We start from the raw sequence: 19,331 nt of genomic DNA on the forward strand, positions 1-19,331 counted from the left end.
TCGTTTTCCTGGTAGGAAATAGGTTTAGAAAGACTAGGAGAGATGAGTAGCTACAGACTAAGTCTGTAGCTAAGATGTGTAGTTAGTCTGGTGCTTTCATTAGAGATTTCTTGTCCTTAAGCTGTCTCACAGTATACATAGGTATAGGCAGCATACTAGATGTCAGCCTTGTTTGGGAAGTTTGGTGGCTGTTGCATGAACAAATGCCAGTTTTCTCATGTCTCTGTAAAAGGTGTAATACAACAATCAGAGTAATGAGCTTTAATACAGCAGCTGCCAAGTTGGACTCTTATCTCTTTTTAATGTCAAGTATTGTTCATGTGGATTCCCTTAAAATGTCCAAATTTTTATCCCCTGTGTTATGCTCTTAAAACTTATTTCTCCCCCTACGCTTTATTTTAACATGAAAACATACACTTTTTCTGTCTAAATCAAGACGGATGTACACCCTTTTGCTCAAATGAGATTGGGAAGCAAGTAAGATAGTTTTGTGGTATCTAGATACAGTTTCATTATGTAGAAGCATGTATTTTGACTGAAATATGGATGTGTATTCCTGTCTTACACATTAGCAACATTGGGGTGACTCACTTTTGTAGTGAGGATGCTGTTCTGAGATCTAAATTGTAGAGATGGATTAATTTCTATCTCCCTCCACCCTCTCTCCATGCATCTATTTGAAGCTGTGTTTAGGGAACTATCAGCATACATAGGAATTACAGAGGAAGTGTAGGCTAGATTAAAGGTTTTGTAGAAAGTCTGAATTACTTACATGTTGTTTTCCTTTTTATGTTGTTATAAAGTATTTTTGTATCAGCAGATGTGCTTTCAATTTTATTGGATAACTGGAAAGAGCTGATAATACTATTCCAGCATGCTGTTAACCATGAAATCAAGTATTTGTTTCCAGAAGCTGGTAAAATTGTGGTCTGGTTTTAAGTTCTATTAGTGAAGGCAAGACTATCTCTGTAGGCCTGCAGGCTGGCTTCAGATATGTCTTTAAGAACTTTAGCACATCTGCTGATGTTTTTCCATTTACAGTGTTGGAGAGGGCTCTTAGTTGGTAAAATCATTCTCAAGCACAGAAGTTGCACAAAGCCTGTGCAGCAGGTTGAATGCAGGCCCAAGAAGAAAAGTAAGTTCCTTCTTGTTCCTAACTGGCCTATTTTGATAAGCATCCACATCTCCTCATGAGTTTACGTATTTAAACCAGGTCCCTGCTGAGATGGAATATGATATGTCCCAACAACTGTTGCAAAAAGCAATAGAGTGCTGCTGGTAAGAAGGAAATAACATCTTCACAGGAAATACAGGTCAAGAAGGCTGATGAAGGAGGCATCAAACATATCAGAAACCTCCTGAAGTGTGTACAACACAGCAAAGGAAGACTGAAAGGGACTGATGCCTGGAATGGGAAGAGAGAGAAGAAGCATTTAGCAAAAGGGATGAGGAGGAAGCTGGAGACTGAGTAAGGGACACTCTCCACTGATCCTTTATAGCTTTCCTACCAAGTCTCTGCTTTGGAAATGGTGAACGAGTTAATAGTAATAATGTTGAATGAGATGCTCTGCTCAGCAAAGCTCCAGGAACACCAGCTAACAACCTGCCTTTTTGGTAATCTGTACTTATGCATTAATAAATAGGCATTTTATTTCTTCAGAGTACAATGCCGTAGGGTGTTTTATGTCATATAATTAGTTTGCTATTAAATAGACAAATATGTTATTCTTTTATATAGATAGATGGTAAGACTAAAAAGATAGTTACCTTTTGCAAAACATAAACTGCATAATTTCACTGAATAATTTCATATTTGAACTTGAAATGTTAGGAGCTGGAGGTTTGAAGGTTACTTCTAGTCTAACAGCTACAGCCTAGAGCTCAGCCTGCTGGAAAACCTATTTCTGTAGACTAGTTTTTGGCAGAAGGTTCTTATACAAATCATATATTTAACAATGTATGACATAGCTCTTCATTTTTAAGGGTGTTAGATCCGTCCTGGATTAGATACGGATTCTTGTTTTGCTAATGACATTAATATTTAGAAGCTGTTACATATATATATATATATATCTAAAAATTAAAAAGTATTAGGAATATGGAATGATAAAATGGCCTTAGGACTTTCTGTCTTCCTCAGCTCTGTTCAGAATCAGCTTATCTTTAAAATACTTGGTGGGGCTTGACACCCAAGAAAGGTGTCCAGAAAGATGACCGATCTCAGAGAAGAGCTGTGGTGTGTGTTACACGGTTTTGTAAATTGAATTGAAACTGTGACCCACGGAGACAATTGCTGTCTGGTGGTTTGGGATTTTTTTGCAAGCTTGAGTGTATTTCTGAAGAGGAGATCTGGAGAAGAGTATCCATTACTAAATGCAATTAAAGGGGAGGAAAAAACAACAGCTACTTACTGCAATTCTTGTAAAGAGCTTTGCTAAACTCCTGGGAATAAAAGCCACTGATGCTTCTGGTTCCAGAATTCTTCTTAATGAACTTATTACTCTATTCTCTGTTCTAGTGAACTTCCCTTGATTCTAAAAATCCTCAGACACATAGAACACTTTTGCAAACAAATGAAGTGGAGAAGCAAACTCTGAGGGCTTTTCAGTCCAGGCACCTTGGAGGAGGAATATCTGGCACCAAATTTCTGTAGATCAGAGGGTGCTTACTGAGACTGGACTATTTTTCAGAAGACAGGATTTTTTGCAGTATTTGTAAGTTCTGCATGTATATTTGAACAGCACAGCTTTAGCTGTTTGTAAAGTCTCTTTATTATTTATTGTAAGTTGTGATGTGGTTAGACACTCTGTCCTAAGTATTTCCTTGTATCATTTATTGTATTGAACTTCAGTGCACCCAGGATTCAAAGAGTTCAGGTAGGTTATGAATTTTTTAGGCTTTGTAATTATAATTTGGGTTTTTTAAGATTCCTTCCACAGAGTTGTGAAGGTTATTTCCCTTGTAAATTGATACTCCTGAGGAAATGCAGCTTTGTCTTTATTATCAAAGACATTACCAACAGGGTTGAGAGATGAAAGCACATATAATGACTAACCTAGGTTTGAGCAAATTGCCAGGGAGACAGGATTGAACCTCTTCTGTGGATTTTAATATTGCACCTATTCAGTAGAAAACAAGTGATTCCATTTTCCATAGCCATCGCGCTGATGGTTTTGGCTCAATCCATATTCATTTAAATAAGACAAATAATTAAAATTATACATGGCTGTATTCTCAGTGTATTTTTTATAAAACTATAACTTTTTCACTGCAGTAATTGTTCTTCTGTAGTTTTAGTATCATATTCCAAATGGAAATATTTTTCTATATATGATTTCTTATTTATAGAACAATTAAGCTAATAAGATATTATGTTATTCTTTCAGAGCGATTCTAAGGACACAAGGAACCTGAAAGGTGAGCACAGAGGATATTAGCATTTTATCTGTACTACACTGTGGTGCTTCCAGCAACCCTAAATGTGCAAGTTTGCAAATTCATGTTTTCTTTACATGTGTTGTACAAAATTGTAGAAAATGCAAATGCCTGACAAAAGTTGCTTTCCTGTCCTGCTTGCACAGAAAAACGTAAGTGACCCTTACCGTAAATATTAATTAGTCTTATGGAAGTGAAAATCCAGCTTTAATCTATAGTGTAGGTTTGCAGACAAACCCTCAGAGTATTTTTGTGACAAGAAACAACCTTGATGTGTGTTTATGATGTTGTCTTCACACTGAATATACAGATACGATTAGTGACTACTGTAATTTGGTTTACGATTGAAGGCTTCTTAAAGATTTTGTAACATTCCTGTGCTCAATACTGTAACATTTCCAAGCAACCTAGGAGTTCAGAGTATGTTTCCAAGGCTAAGATCAGAGCGCTCTAAAATTAATTCAAATATGATGCATTCCTGTCCCCACTATTGGAGTTCCAGAATATTTTGCATTCAGTGGCATAGAGACCAACATCTGTCTGATTAAAACAGTTTGATAAGATAGCAGGAAAAGCCTGCTCTACTTTCAGCATAGTATATTTGTTAACTTGTGTCAAATTCTTTGTGGTTGTAAACCAGACAAGATCAGACATGTGGTTTTGCAGTCATCTGTTATCTGTGGTAACCTTTGCCTTTGTGTCTCATGTTTGAGGTGACACTCATCTCTCAATAATCGCATGCTCCAATTTTCGTTGGGCACTGCTGTTGTTCTGGTGAAGCCATTAAGTGGGAATTTTCCGATATGCAGGAAGCCCTCTGTGCTCAGCATCACTGAGCTGCTGTTATGGCACAAGCTGGCTTTTTTCACATGCCTGATAAAATCCTGAGAATATATTGTAGCACGAAGCAGAAAGTACAGAAGAAAAGCAAAGATTGTTCAGGCTTTAACAGTGATTGGAGGGGGATGAGGCACTAGTTTTAGACAGAAATAGTCAGGTCTGCAGTGGGATTGCTGGCAAGATCTGGGACACTCCGGCTTGCTTTCTCCATTCTGAAATAGGTAAAGGCAGTGGGGATAGTAACAAACAGCATGGAGATAATGACCTACTAAACTGTTTCAGCTCTCTAGTGAATATGTGTCCATCTGTCTCACTTCTAAGATGAGAGTAACCAATCCGTTCCCTGCTGTTTCTGGAGAGTACTCCTAGGCAAAAGGGGGACTCATAGCTCTGTGAAGTGCTGACGTGAAGTGTTTGTGTCATTCCCCACAGACTGCTTGCTCATCATGTCTTCTGTTCTTGCGAAGATGAAGAAATTTGGCAGTTCTGACATGGAGGAATCTGAAGCGACAGATGAACACACGGATGGGGAGGACTCCGCAGTGGAAATGCCTGACAGCCTCCAAGGTACACTAAACACCAAGGTGCAGCCACCCAAAAGCAACATCTTTGCAAGACGTGGGAGGTTTGTGATGGGGGATAGTGACAAGGACATGGCTCCCATGGACTCCTTGTACCAGATGGATCACCTGTTGGCACCTTCTGTCATCAAATTTCAAGCCAATTCGGAAAGGGGGAAACTTCACAAGTAAGTTCGCCTTGTAAAATTTGGTTATAATGAATGGTTTGACAGCTGCAGAATGTGTTTCTTAGAGCAGCATTTGTTCTCTCCATGAATGTGCCCATTTTTTCAATTTCACTGTTTTCTATGCCAAAATAAGGAGTGTTGCATCTGAAAGTGACAATAGCTGTTGTTTCTTGGCGTCTCTGAAAATGCAGTCCGTGGATATTTTGCCCAAAATTAGCAGCAGACCTTAATTCACCTGACTGAGACTGTTTAGTGAATGGACATGGTTCAGAATGATAATGTAGGCTTGCCTGGCTCCCAGGCCTGCAGTTAGGCTGTCATACTTCAATACCTCTTTTAAGCCTTGTTCTCAACTTTTCAGCAACAGATACATAAATTGCTTGCAGACTTTGTTGACCTCGCAGACTTTGCAGATCCATCTGTAGCGCTTACTGCTTCACACAAGCAAATGAAAAATAGTATTCTGGTAGTTTATAAAAAGTCTGCTAAATATCTGACTTTCAGTAACTGAAATTCTCCCTTTTTAGGCTCCTATCTATAGATTCCATCACAGGCTGCTCAGAAAAGGCTTTCAAATTTTATGACCGCAGAAGGATCTTTGATGCTGTAGCCCAAGGCAACACAAGGGACCTGGATGATCTGCTACTCTACCTTAATAGAACCTTGAAGCATCTCACAGATGATGAGTTCAAAGGTACCCTTTAATTTCACATACCTTAAGTTGCTCTCTTTTTCTTCCAGCAGTGCTCCTGAGATGAAAATAAAAAACCATAATCATGTTCAGTGTCTGCAGGAGGTCCTCTAATAGCCAGTGCTTCCTTATTGATTGGGCAACACATTGATTGTAAGGTTACAGGAGAATTCAGAAAAGTTGCATTTTCTGTCAAACCCTGTATAAGCTTTTGAAGAGAAGCTTGTTAATTCCTGCATGCCCAGGAGTAGATGGTAGGTTTGTAATCACTTCTATATAGCTGCAATTTTTTTGTGTCATAGAGCCAGAAACTGGGAAAACCTGTTTACTGAAAGCCATGCTGAATCTTCATGATGGGAAAAATGACACCATTCCCTTGCTGCTGGATATTGCAAAGAAAACTGGAACTCTGAAAGAGTTTGTTAATGCAGAGTATACGGACAACTACTACAAGGGTAAGAGAAACGGCTGCTACAGTGAATACTCTTGGTGCTAAGTCTGAAGACAGGGTTAGGCAGTGTTTTCAAACAGCCTTCTGCATGAGGCCTTAAGCCTGTGGATGCAGCACCCCAAAGTTCCAGTATATGATTAACAATCAGTGCATTCATTCTAGGGCACTGTTTTGTGAGGTGCAATATTCTGCCATTTTTATATACAGTGATTTAATAGCAAGCTCGGGGGACTTGCATTTGCTCTCTGTGCCATCATTTTTTGTTCAATTACAGAGCTTTTTATTCTGCAAAGCTTTCAGTTCCACCATGTAACATGGAGCCGAACAAATTTTCGTGCCTGAAAGCTCTCCGTCTGTATTCAATGTTGAAGATTTCATCTAATGAATGTCTCTGTAGGCCAGACTGCACTTCACATCGCCATTGAGAGAAGGAACATGTACCTGGTGAAGCTCTTGGTCCAGAATGGAGCAGATGTTCATGCAAGAGCCTGTGGGGAGTTCTTCAGGAAAATCAAAGGGAAACCTGGCTTTTATTTTGGTAGGGGTGAGCACAGTATGGGCTTAATGCTAGGATAACTCAATCAATAATCCCAAATGCAAGCTGTTAAATAATCCTGTTTATGTGGGACTGGAGGCTCAGAAGTACCAGATGGGCTGTTTCACCACTTAGTTCAAATATTACCTCCCAAAGGCTGAGTTTATAAGGAAGCACAGTTGGTAGTTGGTGGTGTTCAGTGTGAGCTTGGTGTCTGCATCCCTTTGTTTTCTGGCCACTGTATCCTTTGAAAGGTTGTAACCTTCTGCCAGCTGTCCTTCCAGTGCGTTTTTAAGGAGCCATGTTTCTGTGATGCAGTTAAACCAGAGCAAATGTGATTCTAACAACTGTCACAAGAATTGGTGATAGTTGTTATACAGAGAAATTGACCTCACAGTGAAAGATGAAAACAACATGATCTTTCTGTTTATGTATGTGTAATAGTGGGCTTTCTGATAACTCATTCCCATTGCTTGCCCACAGGGGAGCTGCCTCTATCCCTGGCTGCCTGCACCAACCAGCTCTGCATTGTGAAATTCCTCCTTGAGAACCCCTATCAGGCCGCCAACATCGCTGCTGAGGACTCCATGGGCAACATGGTCCTGCACACGCTGGTGGAGATTGCAGATAATACTAAGGATAATACCAAGTTTGTTACCAAGATGTACAATAACATATTGATCCTTGGTGCCAAAATTAATCCAATCCTGAAGCTAGAAGAACTCACCAACAAGAAAGGGCTCACTCCATTAACTCTGGCAGCCAAAACAGGGAAGATAGGGGTAGGTGAGCAGATGTGTTTTAACTGTCTCATTGCTGTATCAAGTTATACAGAGTACATGCAAAATAGTTACGCAGGACAGATTTTATCACTGCTTATTGTTAGGGCCTTTTCGTTAAGAGGAACCAATGCTGCAGTTTAACATGCAAAACTGTGTAGTCCTTAAAGGCTACAAAGTGCGTGTGTCTGTGCCCAGCTAGCGTTACTCATACACCACTGATATGCAAGCAGCCCAAGTGGAAACAGAAAGTGGGTCTCTGCTATCATCTGAACCACTAAAGGCCTTGTACTTTTGACTGGCAGATACAACTCATCTTTTGGCAGTCCTCATTCAAAATGACTGCATGCTCAGAGATCTGTAACATACATCTCTGCTTTTCTCTTGCAGTTTTGAAAGAGGTCGTGGCGAAGTTGTAGGTGGTATTTGTATTTCTCATCTTCCAGCATCCAGTCAGAAAATTAAGTGTTTACTTCAGACTTTGATCTCCGCAGTGTTCCAGTGGTTTGACTTCAGCACAGTTAATCTAGGGAGAAATTAGCCATCCTGTTTGTGGAGATACTGAGGAACTAGAAGTCCATTAGCACTGAAATGTTGGTTATGTTCTTTTGCAATTAGATTTTCGCTTACATCCTCAGACGAGAGATCAAAGATCCTGAGTGCAGACACTTGTCTAGGAAGTTCACTGAATGGGCTTATGGACCTGTCCACTCATCCCTTTATGACCTGTCCTGTATAGACACATGTGAGAAAAATTCAGTGCTTGAGATTATTGCCTACAGCAGTGAAACCCCAGTGAGTATGCACCTCCTTGGCATTTTATTCACTGTTGGCGAAGAGCTCCAGCTCTTTTGCTTAAATTCTATAAAACAGCAATCTTCCCTCCTGAGTTTAAAAGCACTAGAGGGAACATTTGCTGAAGATGAATATCATTTGCTGTTTCCAGAGCCTGCTGTGTACTGGTCCCATCAAGATTCTTCTCTTTTTCCCTCCACTCAGAACCGTCATGAGATGCTGCTGGTGGAACCCCTTAACAGGCTGCTACAAGACAAGTGGGACCGGTTTGTCAAACACTTATTTTACTTCAACTTCTTTGTCTATACTATGCACATCATCATCCTCACTGCAGCAGCTTACTACAGACCTGTAGAGAAGAAGGAGAAGGTATGTCACTCTTGACATGTATCAGGGGAACCACCCAGTGCATGTTATCCCAGATCTGCCTCCCACTTGAATGTGTGCTCCTAACATCAGGATTTTCCTCTTTCCTGAGGGTAGGAGGGAGGTTTTGACCCTGCTGGCTTCCCAGTCTTACCCCCTTGCTGCAACATATTCAGAAAATGAATGTGTTCCCTCAGAAATAGAGTTGTTTTCAGCTGCTGGCAAGGCCAGATTTTTCCTATCTCCAGTTCTGCTGAACATATCTATCATTCTGTCTTATACAGCCGCCCTTCACATTTGGTCACAGCACTGGGGAATACTTTCGAGTGACTGGAGAGATCTTGAGTGTACTGGGAGGTCTCTATTTTTTTTTCAGAGGGGTAAGATATTTGAAACTTTTCCTTCTGCTGTTTGGGTTGGTGCAGGAGAGAATCAAATGCGCCTTTCCTATTCATTAGCATTGGCTACTACAATGATCCTTGTTGTAGTGAGAGCTACAAATCTTTTTTTCTTGGCCTGATTAGGAGTTCTCTGGTGACTAATGAGCTAAGGTTCAGTTTTATCTTTTGTATAAAAAACCCCTATCCTTAGAAGCCAATGAGAATCTCGGTAATTAGCCTAGCCAAGGCTTAAGAATGGGATGTTGCAAATAGCCAGGCCTCTATTAAAGATCACCTGTCTAGCTTAAAGTCCCCCTGCTTCCTCTTGGCAGCCAATGGAGAGTGTACAGTAAAACACAAACTCAGGCCAGTGACTGAATAGGTTGTTGTCTTCAAGAGATGCCAGATGAAAAAGAAATCACGTGTCACTGGAAGAGTCCTCCCTAGATCTTGTGCCAGTGTTGGTTTTGAGCTATTTTGGGAGATGCTTGATGGGTACCAGCTTCCTGATCAACTAAGCACTATCAGTGCTTAGTTGATGCATTCACATGGGATACTTAATCCCTCCATGGTTGCAAACCTGGCCTTCATTCCCATTTTTTTTCTTTCCAGATACAGTATTTCGTGCAGAGGCGCCCGTCATTCAAGACACTGATAGTTGACAGCTACAGTGAGGTTCTTTTGTAAGCTCCGGTATCTTTGATTGCATTTCAGTGTGTGAGCTCTGTAGCTTTGGCTGAAGCCATTTGTGACTGGTAGATGCTTTGCTCTAGTTTCCTGAGTCCTTACAAAATAGTTGCCAGTCGATATCATAGCACTTGGAACAAGCAGGTCTGGATCAGTACCTCATTTGGAGGTAAAACAAATGAAGTGTCTAAAGTTCAGTGACTGTGTCATGCAGCAGAGTTAGGAATAGATCTCCAAGTTGGACTTGTAATCAAGTGTATGCATTGGATGTGCAGAAATCCTCCTGTTCCTAAAGGGAGCTGGGCCATTTCTCCTGCCAGCTGGAGTGCAATTAAACAGGGCAATTTCATGGGTCTGTGGAAAGAGTGGGAGTGCTGAAGAAATTGGTGTTTTCAAGGGTTTTTCTTCCCTCCAGTAACAAGGAAGAGCAGGGATGAGACTACAGGAATTTGTATGTGGTCAAACTGAGTAGTTTGCAAGAGGAATTGTAGAGTTTGAGAAGGGAAAGAGGAAGGGAAGAGAGGAAATGTCTTCCAAGGTTCCTTCATTCTGCTGTATTACCTCACGCATTCAGACCATGCTTTTCTTTCAGCTTTGTTCACTCCTTGCTCCTTCTGAGCTCTGTGGTGCTATACTTCTGTGGCCAGGAACTGTACGTGGCTTCTATGGTCTTCTCCTTGGCGCTGGGCTGGGCTAACATGCTGTACTACACCCGTGGCTTCCAGCAGATGGGCATTTACTCTGTCATGATTGCCAAGGTTAGTCCAGTGAGTGGGTGATGAGGCCAGCAGAGTGATCAGATTAGGACACTGCTGCCAACAGCCCTATTTCCAGGAGAGAAGTTGCCATATCTACATCCGTGATGCCACTGGGAAATCTCATATCACTCTGCATATCACTACTGCACTTGGTCATTATTTTCTGAATGAAATTATACGGTTTTATGTAGAAAAATCTCCTGTTCCTCATCCATGTATTTTGTAGTAATTATTAATATTACCCCCCATGCTTCAAAATAACTACATTTGGATAGGAATGGATTAAAGTAGACTGAGAACAGTGCAGATTGATCTGGTGGGAAATGACACAGCTTTCTACCAGCTGGAAATTTCTTTAGGTATAGCTTAAATGTTACCAAACAGAGCAATTAGCTAAGAGGCAGTAGTTGGCTAATAAACCTCTATGTATGATGTAGACAGCTAGCCCAAGAGGGGAAGAAAGATGAAATTGTCTTAATGTGGTTTATCCTCACAAAGATGAAATTATTGGCATGCGTATGTCTTGCATATGTGTGTAAACTCTTGCACGAATAACAGAGAAAAATGTTTTCTGTATTAAAGTTCAGTTATCTCAGCAGGATAAACAACTGTTCGGTGCATGAACAGCCACTCACAGCAAATGCCTTCTTGAGCTGAAGCAGTATTTTCTACTATTTTTTTTTTTTGTAGTTTATATTCAAGTTTTAACAATATAAAAATACTCTTTTTCCATCTTATAGATGATCCTTAGAGACTTATGTCGCTTCATGTTTGTCTATCTAGTATTCCTCTTGGGATTTTCTACAGGTAAGGTCATACTTGGAGTTACTTTTCCTTATCTTAAAGAATCTCAAAATATTTTATTTTTGAAGTGGCTTTGAATTTCTGTTTCCAACTAAAACTAACAAATTAACCTGATTACAGGAAAAATATCTCTTCAGAATAACAATTATCTGTAGTAGTTTCAGTCAGCTTTTCATCCCTGGGTCTCAAACTGCTTTTCAAAGCTGAAGGAAAAACAGTCATCCTGTTTTATATAGTTAAAACTGAGACAACACCTTCTGAGAGGGTGTCAGTTCTGGCAAATATTTTGTAGAGCAGTTTCTCTGGGGACGACACACCATGAAGATAACATGTCTTATGTTTATCCTCACTTTCATTGCTTGCGATGGAATTATGATTCCAAATTGTATTTTCATCCTGCATATGTGATTCCTCTTTTGCAACAGCTGTGGTGACTTTAATTGAAGATGACAACGAGGGGCAAGACACAAATAGCTCTGAATATTCCCGATGTTGCCAGGTGAAACGAGGCCGCACATCCTACAACAGTCTGTATTATACCTGCTTGGAGCTCTTCAAGTTCACTATTGGGATGGGGGACCTGGAGTTCACAGAGAACTACAGGTTCAAGTCAGTGTTTGTCATCCTTTTGGTTCTTTATGTCATCCTTACATACATCCTCCTGCTCAACATGCTTATTGCACTGATGGGGGAAACTGTGAGCAAAATTGCACAGGAGAGCAAGAGCATCTGGAAACTCCAGGTACATTGGTTCTGTGAGGCTGTTATCCAAGAAAGAGGGTATGGGGAATCAAAAGAAATTTTAGAAAGAATCTTTAGGAACTGACAAGTATTTAAATATCAGGTCACTGCTGCTTTCTGATTCCCGTGAACAGTTCCTAAAAAAGTATATTGGTTCATTTTCCATGCATATTTGATGCTTTGCCTGAGCAGATGTTTCCAGTGTTCCAGAGATGTTCAGAATTTAAGGAAATAAGTACTTTTGTAATTAGACAAAATTATTTGAGCTTTTAATAATGGAAAATCCTTATCAGACTATGGAAACAGGGATTACGCAAAGGGAAAAACAATCTTTACCAGAACCTCAAAGGCATATCAGTTTTTGTTTGAGGTGAGAAAGGAACTTAATAGTTCTAATCACAGGGTAGTAATTCCGCATTTTTAATGACATAGTAACAGAGGGACTTTGAAACAGCAGCCTCTTAGTGGTTTGTTTTCTTTTACTTGTAGAGAGCCATCACAATCTTGGATATTGAGAACAGCTACTTGAACTGTGTGAGGCGCTCGTTCCGGTCTGGGAAGCAAGTCTTGGTGGGGGTCACACCTGATGGCCAAGATGATTACAGATGGTGCTTTAGGTAACCTGTTTGTATGTCAAATAAACAATCTTTTATAGACAAATAGCAAAAAGGTATTTGGTAATGGGAAGCAGAATTTTCCCCATGGAGCGCTCTGAGAAGTAGTGCACTGACACTGTCTACTGTAGTCAGTTTAATCTGTTTTCTGGGTCAGATCTGAGGCTTGAGAGGTGGCAGTTTGTGATATAAACTCATTCTGGAGTTGTCTGGTGGTCCTTAGAATATATCTTGGTTTTGTGTTCTCTCCCTAGGGTTGATGAAGTTAACTGGTCCACGTGGAATACTAATCTGGGCATAATCAATGAAGACCCTGGGTGCTTTGGGGACCTCAAACGAAATCCCAGTTACTCTGTTAAGCCTGGCAGAGGTGAGGGTTTCGGGAACCTAAGTCCTAGTACGGGTTTGACATTGGTAGTAGAAGCAGCATCAATTAATTGTTAGAGGGCAGTCAATTTTATGCACTTAATGATAATGGCAGTAGCCAAGTTAATGGCATTTTCAATCAGCACAAAATGTAAAGGATTAAGTGGGCTTATTATTCACATAACAGTTTTACTCACTGGAATAGAAGCCCCATAGATTTGTCATTCTGATTGTAGATTTTTATGAGGTAGATAATGTGTGTAAATCCGGAGGAGATGGAACAGTGTAGAATAGCAGCCAGATAGCCAGGAAGGTACTTCAGAGACCCCAAACCCCATAGTTTGGGAGCTCAGCATCCAGCAGAGAAAAATTTAACTGTATGGTCTCTGCTGGTGTTTACCAGCTGAAATATGGAAAGCTCATGGAACAGTATGGGGAAGAAAACCACAAAACCCTTTCTTCCTGCTGCTGCTTTCATCTTCTTCCTATTTAAACCACTTGCATAATTTCTTCTGTTTCTGTGGAGGGTAAAAAATTAACCATTCCTTTCCTTTTTAGTTTCAGGGAAAAACTGGAAAACACTGGTTCCGCTTTTAAGAGATGGAAGCCGGAGAGAAGAGACACAAAAACTACCAGAAGAAGTCAAATTAAAACCTATTTTGGAACCTTATGATGAGGCAGAATATTCTGAGACGTTGAAGGAGTCACTTCCAAAGTCAGTCTAATCTTATTTTATTTTTAAGAAGGTTAATTGTAGTTGCCTGTGTTGGTCCTCACAAGCAGGACAATTCACTTCTTTCACAAGAACAGGGATTTTTGGAAAAAGGTAGAGGATTGGGGAAATTACAGTGTGCAAGGATTCATGAAGTATGCTAAATAAACTACTTGTTTAAGCTCATGCCTTCATGGTTATTTTTAATATAAATGAGCAAGAAGCTATCTATACTGCTTAGTTTATATTGGCTAGATACTTGCATCTAGGGTCTCTGTGAAGTATTAGAAACAGTTGCCATAGTTGTTTGGAGTTTTTTGTTTTGTTTTATAAATAAATAAATTGAGACTTTCCCACACTTCAGAGCTGTCTGTAAGTGCACTTTTTTAGTGCAGATTTTTTTCTGGTCTTTATCCATTTCTTTTACTCTTCGCAAGTGCCCTCATTCACTTCTGAGATCTGAGCTCACATTTGCATTGGTTGGTAGCTAACAAGATCTTCACTAAGTTTTGCAGGTTGGTGCAAGTGGTCAGGGGCTTTGGATACTCTGTTGATAACCAGAAAATAACAAAAGCACCTAAAAAGAGAAAAATTGTTATCACTCAACAATGAACAGAGTGGATTTCATACTTTCTGTCTGCTTTTTGATTCTCTTTCTTGTTTTAAAAAGTATTTTTGTGAGCAGCTACAGCCCCTAATTTGGTGGCTTTGCAGCCTCAGAAACCAAACTATTACAAAACTGGAGAAGCAGGCATAAAAGAGCAGTAAAAATCGCCAAGAGCCCAAAGATACGTTCCTATGAGGAATGTTTCTTGGAAAGCAGATAAATAAATGGGGACACAGGGAAAGAAAACAAAACAATGTATAATCTAGAGATGTTGTTATTCTTTTCTCATAACACAAGAACAAATATACTCTGTGAAATTTTAAAGGTTGACTAGTCAAAATCAATGAAATAAATGTTTCTCTTACACTGTCTGAGTAAACTCCAGAATTCACAGTTATTGTTACTGAGACTGAAGGCTTAACAAGATCCCAAATTTGACATTTATTTAGGTAACAGATGAACTTTGCACAAAGTAAGAGATAGTGGTTATAGAGAATATATATTTCAAAGGTCAGATGTATAATAATGCATAACAATAATAATCTTGGAAAGTTTTTGTTCTTGACTTTGACAGCAACCACACGGGGAAAGATATCTGGTGCTGCAAATCCATCTGGCTGGATTACAAAGAGAATCAGGAACAATATCTGAGAGAGAAAATAGGCAGATGTTCCAAAACTACAGATAGGAACCCTGGAAAGAGAGGAAATAATAGGAGGAACTTTGGCATCCTCTTGAAAAGTGGCTGGCCAGGACGGAACTAAGGATCAGAAAATTCATCCTATAGACAGCTGGCCCAATATTTCAGTACTGGATCTGTGCAGCTGTGTAGAGCAAGAAAAGGTAAATTGTTTTACCTTCTTTCCTTGTTATGTATCACTAAAGCACTTAGCAGCCTTTATTGCCCAAGTACAGCGTGCATATACAAATATCCGTAAGCCATCAAGGTTTTAAACCATGTTTCGGGTCGAGCATGTGCACTGTTTCTGTGGCTGTATTTGAAGTACAGTTGTGCTAAAGTGCTTCTGTGAAATCGAGCCAGAGCACGCAGCTTTCGCCAGGGAAAACTGTCATGCGTGGCTTGTGCCACATCCAAAGACTGTGGTCAGAGAACATTCATGTGAGTCATTGAAGTTGAAGAGTTGTACGTATGCTGGAGGGGTCAGTTGCAAATTATCGGGAAGACTGGAAATCAAAGACAGAAAATTGAGTCAACCGTTGAAAGATAATTTTCATCAATACATCCTATAATTTTTCTGCATTTAGTAAGATATTGAAACATCCACATTATTAAAGAGAAGCAATTAGTATATTTACATCCAGACTGCCCTTCACTGCTAACGCTTGTTAGATGAAGTTTTGGGTTGTTCGACATCAGTTCTTTTACTGGTGCCAGGATTTTTCACAGTGCTCCTTTCTCACAGGATACCACAGAAATATATTACAACAAAACCTTCAAGCATCCAGCTGCTTTATTCGAAATAGTAGCACCATCTAGAGGACTTGTTTCTTTTGTTAACATCATTTAGGACAAACGTAATTTTATTTTCATAGAGTTTGTAGAATACAACCAAAGAAACTTCCTAAAGAATTTAAAGAATTGCTTGAAAAACAAATAATCAGAATTTAAACCCAACAAGCTTTGTTTCTTGGACTGGGAAACCACAAAAGATGTTTAAAGTAGGTGTGTTCAATGGCATACCATTGCAAAGGTGTATCTCTAAACACCTGGTAGGAGTCTCTATAGTTTGCACTTAAGACTTCATTATGCTCCATGCTGAACATGGCAAGAGACAGCCCACGTGTAAAACAGTACAGCTGAGCAGACAAGACAGGCTGAGACAGTGAAATAACTTACTATTAAAGCTAATAAGTGTAGAAAAGGGCCAACCAGAAAAACATAGTTGATTGTCTCTATGCCTTTGTGAACCAGGGCAAATCTATGCTTGAAAGCACACCAGGATCATGACATAGCTGGAAAGCATTCATAAAATTTCTGTATTCCCTGGGAGGGATCCATTTCCCATAATTATTAGGTTGAGTAGGTACTTAATCCATTGCTTAAATTCCACCTTAATTTACATCAAGTGCCTATCCAGAAGGATAGATCAGCTGCCCTGGGTAACCTGAACAGAACATAGACCTCTGCCTTCCTGTCCCTTTCTGCTCCAACAAGTTTACAAAGACTGGAGGGGACTTGTTAATAAAAACCAGAGATGCTGGAATTCAGAGTGAAAACATACATCAGTACAATGCTGTGGTTAAAAATGTAAATGGCCTGTATTTGTGGGATAGGGTGGTGCTGATGGGTTTTTTGGTTGCATTTTTTTAAGTCCCTTAGTCTTTTTCTGGGAAGCAAACAAAATTATCCCACTTTTCTAGAGTGGGTTATTACTAACCTCTCAATTTCCAGCTATATCATCACTTAATTACTGCGATGGGCAGAAATTTGTTTCCTACAGATGGGGAGGTGAAGCTTGGCAGTGACTCCAACCTGGTGTTGCATACGTTTATTCAGACTCAGCCGATCAGGGCTCTGTTGGCCACAGTTTACTTCCTTCATCTTCCTTCCACCTGGGTGCATAGAGTTGCCTTTGGAAATGAAGGTGCGTCTCTGTTCAGGCAGACTGGGTAAAATGCCTGCGGGGGATGTACTTATTCTGAAGGGAAGAGAGCACAAAGACTCACTCTCACGGTGGATGGCTGCAATTAAACCCCAGGAAAGAGAAGTGGCGTGTCAGGAAGTATTTGTGCTTTAAGAATAGCTTTTCTAGGACCAGCACCTTCCTATTCCTACTGCTAGCCACCTCCACTGGTTGAGGAGGAGCATGGCTTTGCTATAAATGATCTTTACTTGGGTTGTTTTGTTGAGGTTCTGCTCACTTTGGCAGACAGATTTTGCATGATCTTGCAGATTCCATGTCTTGAGCACTTGGGGACATTTAGTTTGAATTTTGCATAATTATTTCACACTGAACACGGTTAGAAACAGCAGTGGTTTCCATGAGGCTTGTAGGTGGTAAAAATTTGTCCTCTCACAGTTATTAGTCACATTAATTTGTGTCCACACTAAGTGCTTAATATGAGATGATCAGGTTTGACAATGTATATATCCAGCAGCTCCCAATAACCACAGTGGGACAAAAGCAAAAGAAATGAAGGGTGTTGATGTGCTCACCTCCTGTCTGTGGGTAATGACCATAATTAGCAATGATTGCAAATGTGTGTGGGAGGGGAGACAGCAAGAAGATGTGAGCTGGACAAAGGTGAGTTGGGCTACACTTCACTGGGAGTTGAAAATTGACTGATGAACATATGGAAAAGCAAAATGCAATCTCAGTATTTTACAGTGTTGCCATACCTGAGATGCAGCTTATCTAGTCAGGCATGCAGACTGAACTGTTATGTCTTTCAAACTCCAGTAGTTTCTGAATTAGTTAAGAAAAATACACATCCTGCATGATAAAACTTGGAGCTCCAGAGCCTGTTGTTTTTGTGTGCCTGTTGTGCCCTTTGCCACTGTGGGCACTGGAAGCTGGATAGCCCTTCTAATTAAACATTAACATTAATCCCCTCTCAGGCAGCGCATTGCTAGTTTTTAATGGGGTCCATGAAGACGCCAGGGCCCACAAGAGGGCCCCCATGCCATGTGTAGGGATGCTGCCCAGTCTCTGTGAGGTACTCCATAACTGACTTGTCCCAGGAAAGCCCTTCTCTCTCTGATCCACTGTCTTGCTTTGCTGCCTCTAATCAAATTCATTATGCAGAATCATATTTATCTTTGTCAAATACCAGCTAATCCTGTCACCCTTCTGTGGCATCTATATCATGCTAGCACATTACTCAGTCATGTGTCTTTGCTGGAGTCCTCAGTACTCAAAAATCCACAGGGCATGTGCCCAGCAAGTGCTGCTGTGCTACAAAACACACAGGATCCTGCCAACCCCATAGCCTTAAGGGATAAAGCCAGTGGACTCAGATTCCAATAGCTGAAGTTTTCAGAAGCCCATCAATAGGAACTTTATACAGTGGGGTTTTTTTGAACAAACTGTTCTACTAAATCTTCCAAACTCAAAAAAAAAATCCATGTTCATTAAAAATCTCAGATAAGTTGATGTTCAGAGCAACCCACTGTCAGCCGGAGTCTGGGATATTTAACACCAGCCTGCATGTTTTGGTGCATTAAAGAGAATCCTCTTGCAGTGAAGAATACTACTTCTAAATCTTCCTTGCTCCATTAGGCAGCAGGCATGGATTTACTGGGGCCTGGGAGGAAGAGGTCTTAATTGATGCTGCCAGATGCAACATAAACATACTGGGTCATCTTGATGTGGTTATAGGGCTCTGAGGCGCTTTGTGTCACCCACACCGTGCAGACTGGGATTCCTCCTGACTCTGGAATAGTTTCCACAAAGAAAACATGGACCAAATTTCTCCTACATCAGATGTTAAACCGTACGTAGCACTTCAAAATACATGGTGTAGAATACCCTATTTCTCTGGGAAGGAAGAGCAACCAAATGACCTCACTGGACTTCCTCTCTTTCTGGTGCGTTTGTGATACTGTGGCAGAGTTACATCACTATTAGTAACACTTCCTGTTTCAATAGGCAGGCCATGGGTGGACATGAGGAGACATGAATATTTGCAGAATCACTGAGGTTCAGACTTCATCATCATCTAGGACAGTACTTCTTGGACACTGTTATAATCAGCCTTTAAAATCAACATTTTAGTCACCAGAATATTGGTATGAAAACTCCTGTCACCTGGAATTGCCATGTCAGCTGGCCACTCCACGGACGAGAGCAACTCCCAGTTACAGGAACTGAAAGGAAGGCTCCTACTCACTCAGCCAGTAAGAGCAGTTTTAAGCTATGTCACTAAGTCAAAGTAATTTGTTTCCAAGCTGACATTGTAGGTTTAGCCCAGACAGTTCCTCTTATTCTAAAGGAGAATGTGGATAATGAACCACCTAAAGAAAAGGGATTGTGTCCTCAGTTTGTGTTAGTCAGAGGGGAG

General features: G+C 40.4%; 2 protein-coding genes across 10 annotated transcripts in view; both read left to right on the plus strand.

Annotated features, from left to right (window-relative positions):
* Window positions 1-46: 46 nt before the first annotated feature.
* Window positions 47-18,722, plus strand: TRPV1 (transient receptor potential cation channel subfamily V member 1). 9 transcript variants are annotated; one of them, XM_030472808.1, is made up of 19 exons: window positions 47-1,614; window positions 2,519-3,417; window positions 4,708-5,023; window positions 5,551-5,717; window positions 6,017-6,169; window positions 6,563-6,703; window positions 7,184-7,482; window positions 8,098-8,274; window positions 8,479-8,643; window positions 8,925-9,020; window positions 9,633-9,703; window positions 10,300-10,465; window positions 11,206-11,272; window positions 11,695-12,011; window positions 12,500-12,627; window positions 12,879-12,994; window positions 13,549-13,705; window positions 14,884-15,152; window positions 18,650-18,721. In XM_030472808.1, the coding sequence occupies exons 2-18, from the start codon at window positions 3,372-3,374 to the stop codon at window positions 15,071-15,073; spliced, it is 2,772 nt and encodes a 923-aa protein (XP_030328668.1). In that variant the 5' UTR covers window positions 47-1,614; window positions 2,519-3,371; the 3' UTR covers window positions 15,074-15,152; window positions 18,650-18,721. The 9 variants fall into 9 exon arrangements, with proteins under 9 accessions (XP_030328668.1, XP_030328669.1, XP_030328670.1 ...); XM_030472809.1 differs by having other exon boundaries at window positions 47-1,468; XM_030472810.1 differs by having other exon boundaries at window positions 47-2,714; window positions 3,387-3,417; window positions 18,650-18,720.
* The window catches only part of TRPV3 (transient receptor potential cation channel subfamily V member 3), a 29,596-nt gene continuing 28,820 nt past the window's right edge, over window positions 18,556-19,331 (plus strand). The window contains exon 1 of the mRNA XM_030472835.1: window positions 18,556-18,764. Within this exon, the coding sequence (XP_030328695.1) occupies window positions 18,730-18,764 (35 nt within the window). The 5' untranslated portion in view covers window positions 18,556-18,729. The remainder of the gene's footprint in view (window positions 18,765-19,331) is intronic.

This window comes from Strigops habroptila (genome assembly GCF_004027225.2).
Source record: "Strigops habroptila isolate Jane chromosome 13 unlocalized genomic scaffold, bStrHab1.2.pri S16, whole genome shotgun sequence".
In the NCBI taxonomy this organism is placed as follows: domain Eukaryota; kingdom Metazoa; phylum Chordata; class Aves; order Psittaciformes; family Psittacidae; genus Strigops; species Strigops habroptila.

What these genes read in the sequence shown, in the direction of transcription:
- TRPV1 (XM_030472808.1), top strand. Translation starts at nt 3,372, where the DNA reads ATGTTATTCTTTCAGAGCGATTCTAAGGACACAAGGAACCTGAAAG. An exon ending in GGACACAAGGAACCTGAAAG is followed by an intron (nt 3,418 to 4,707) that starts GTGAGCACAGAG and finishes CATTCCCCACAG; the next exon opens with ACTGCTTGCTCATCATGTCT. An exon ending in AGCTACAGTGAGGTTCTTTT is followed by an intron (nt 9,704 to 10,299) that starts GTAAGCTCCGGT and finishes CTTTTCTTTCAG; the next exon opens with CTTTGTTCACTCCTTGCTCC.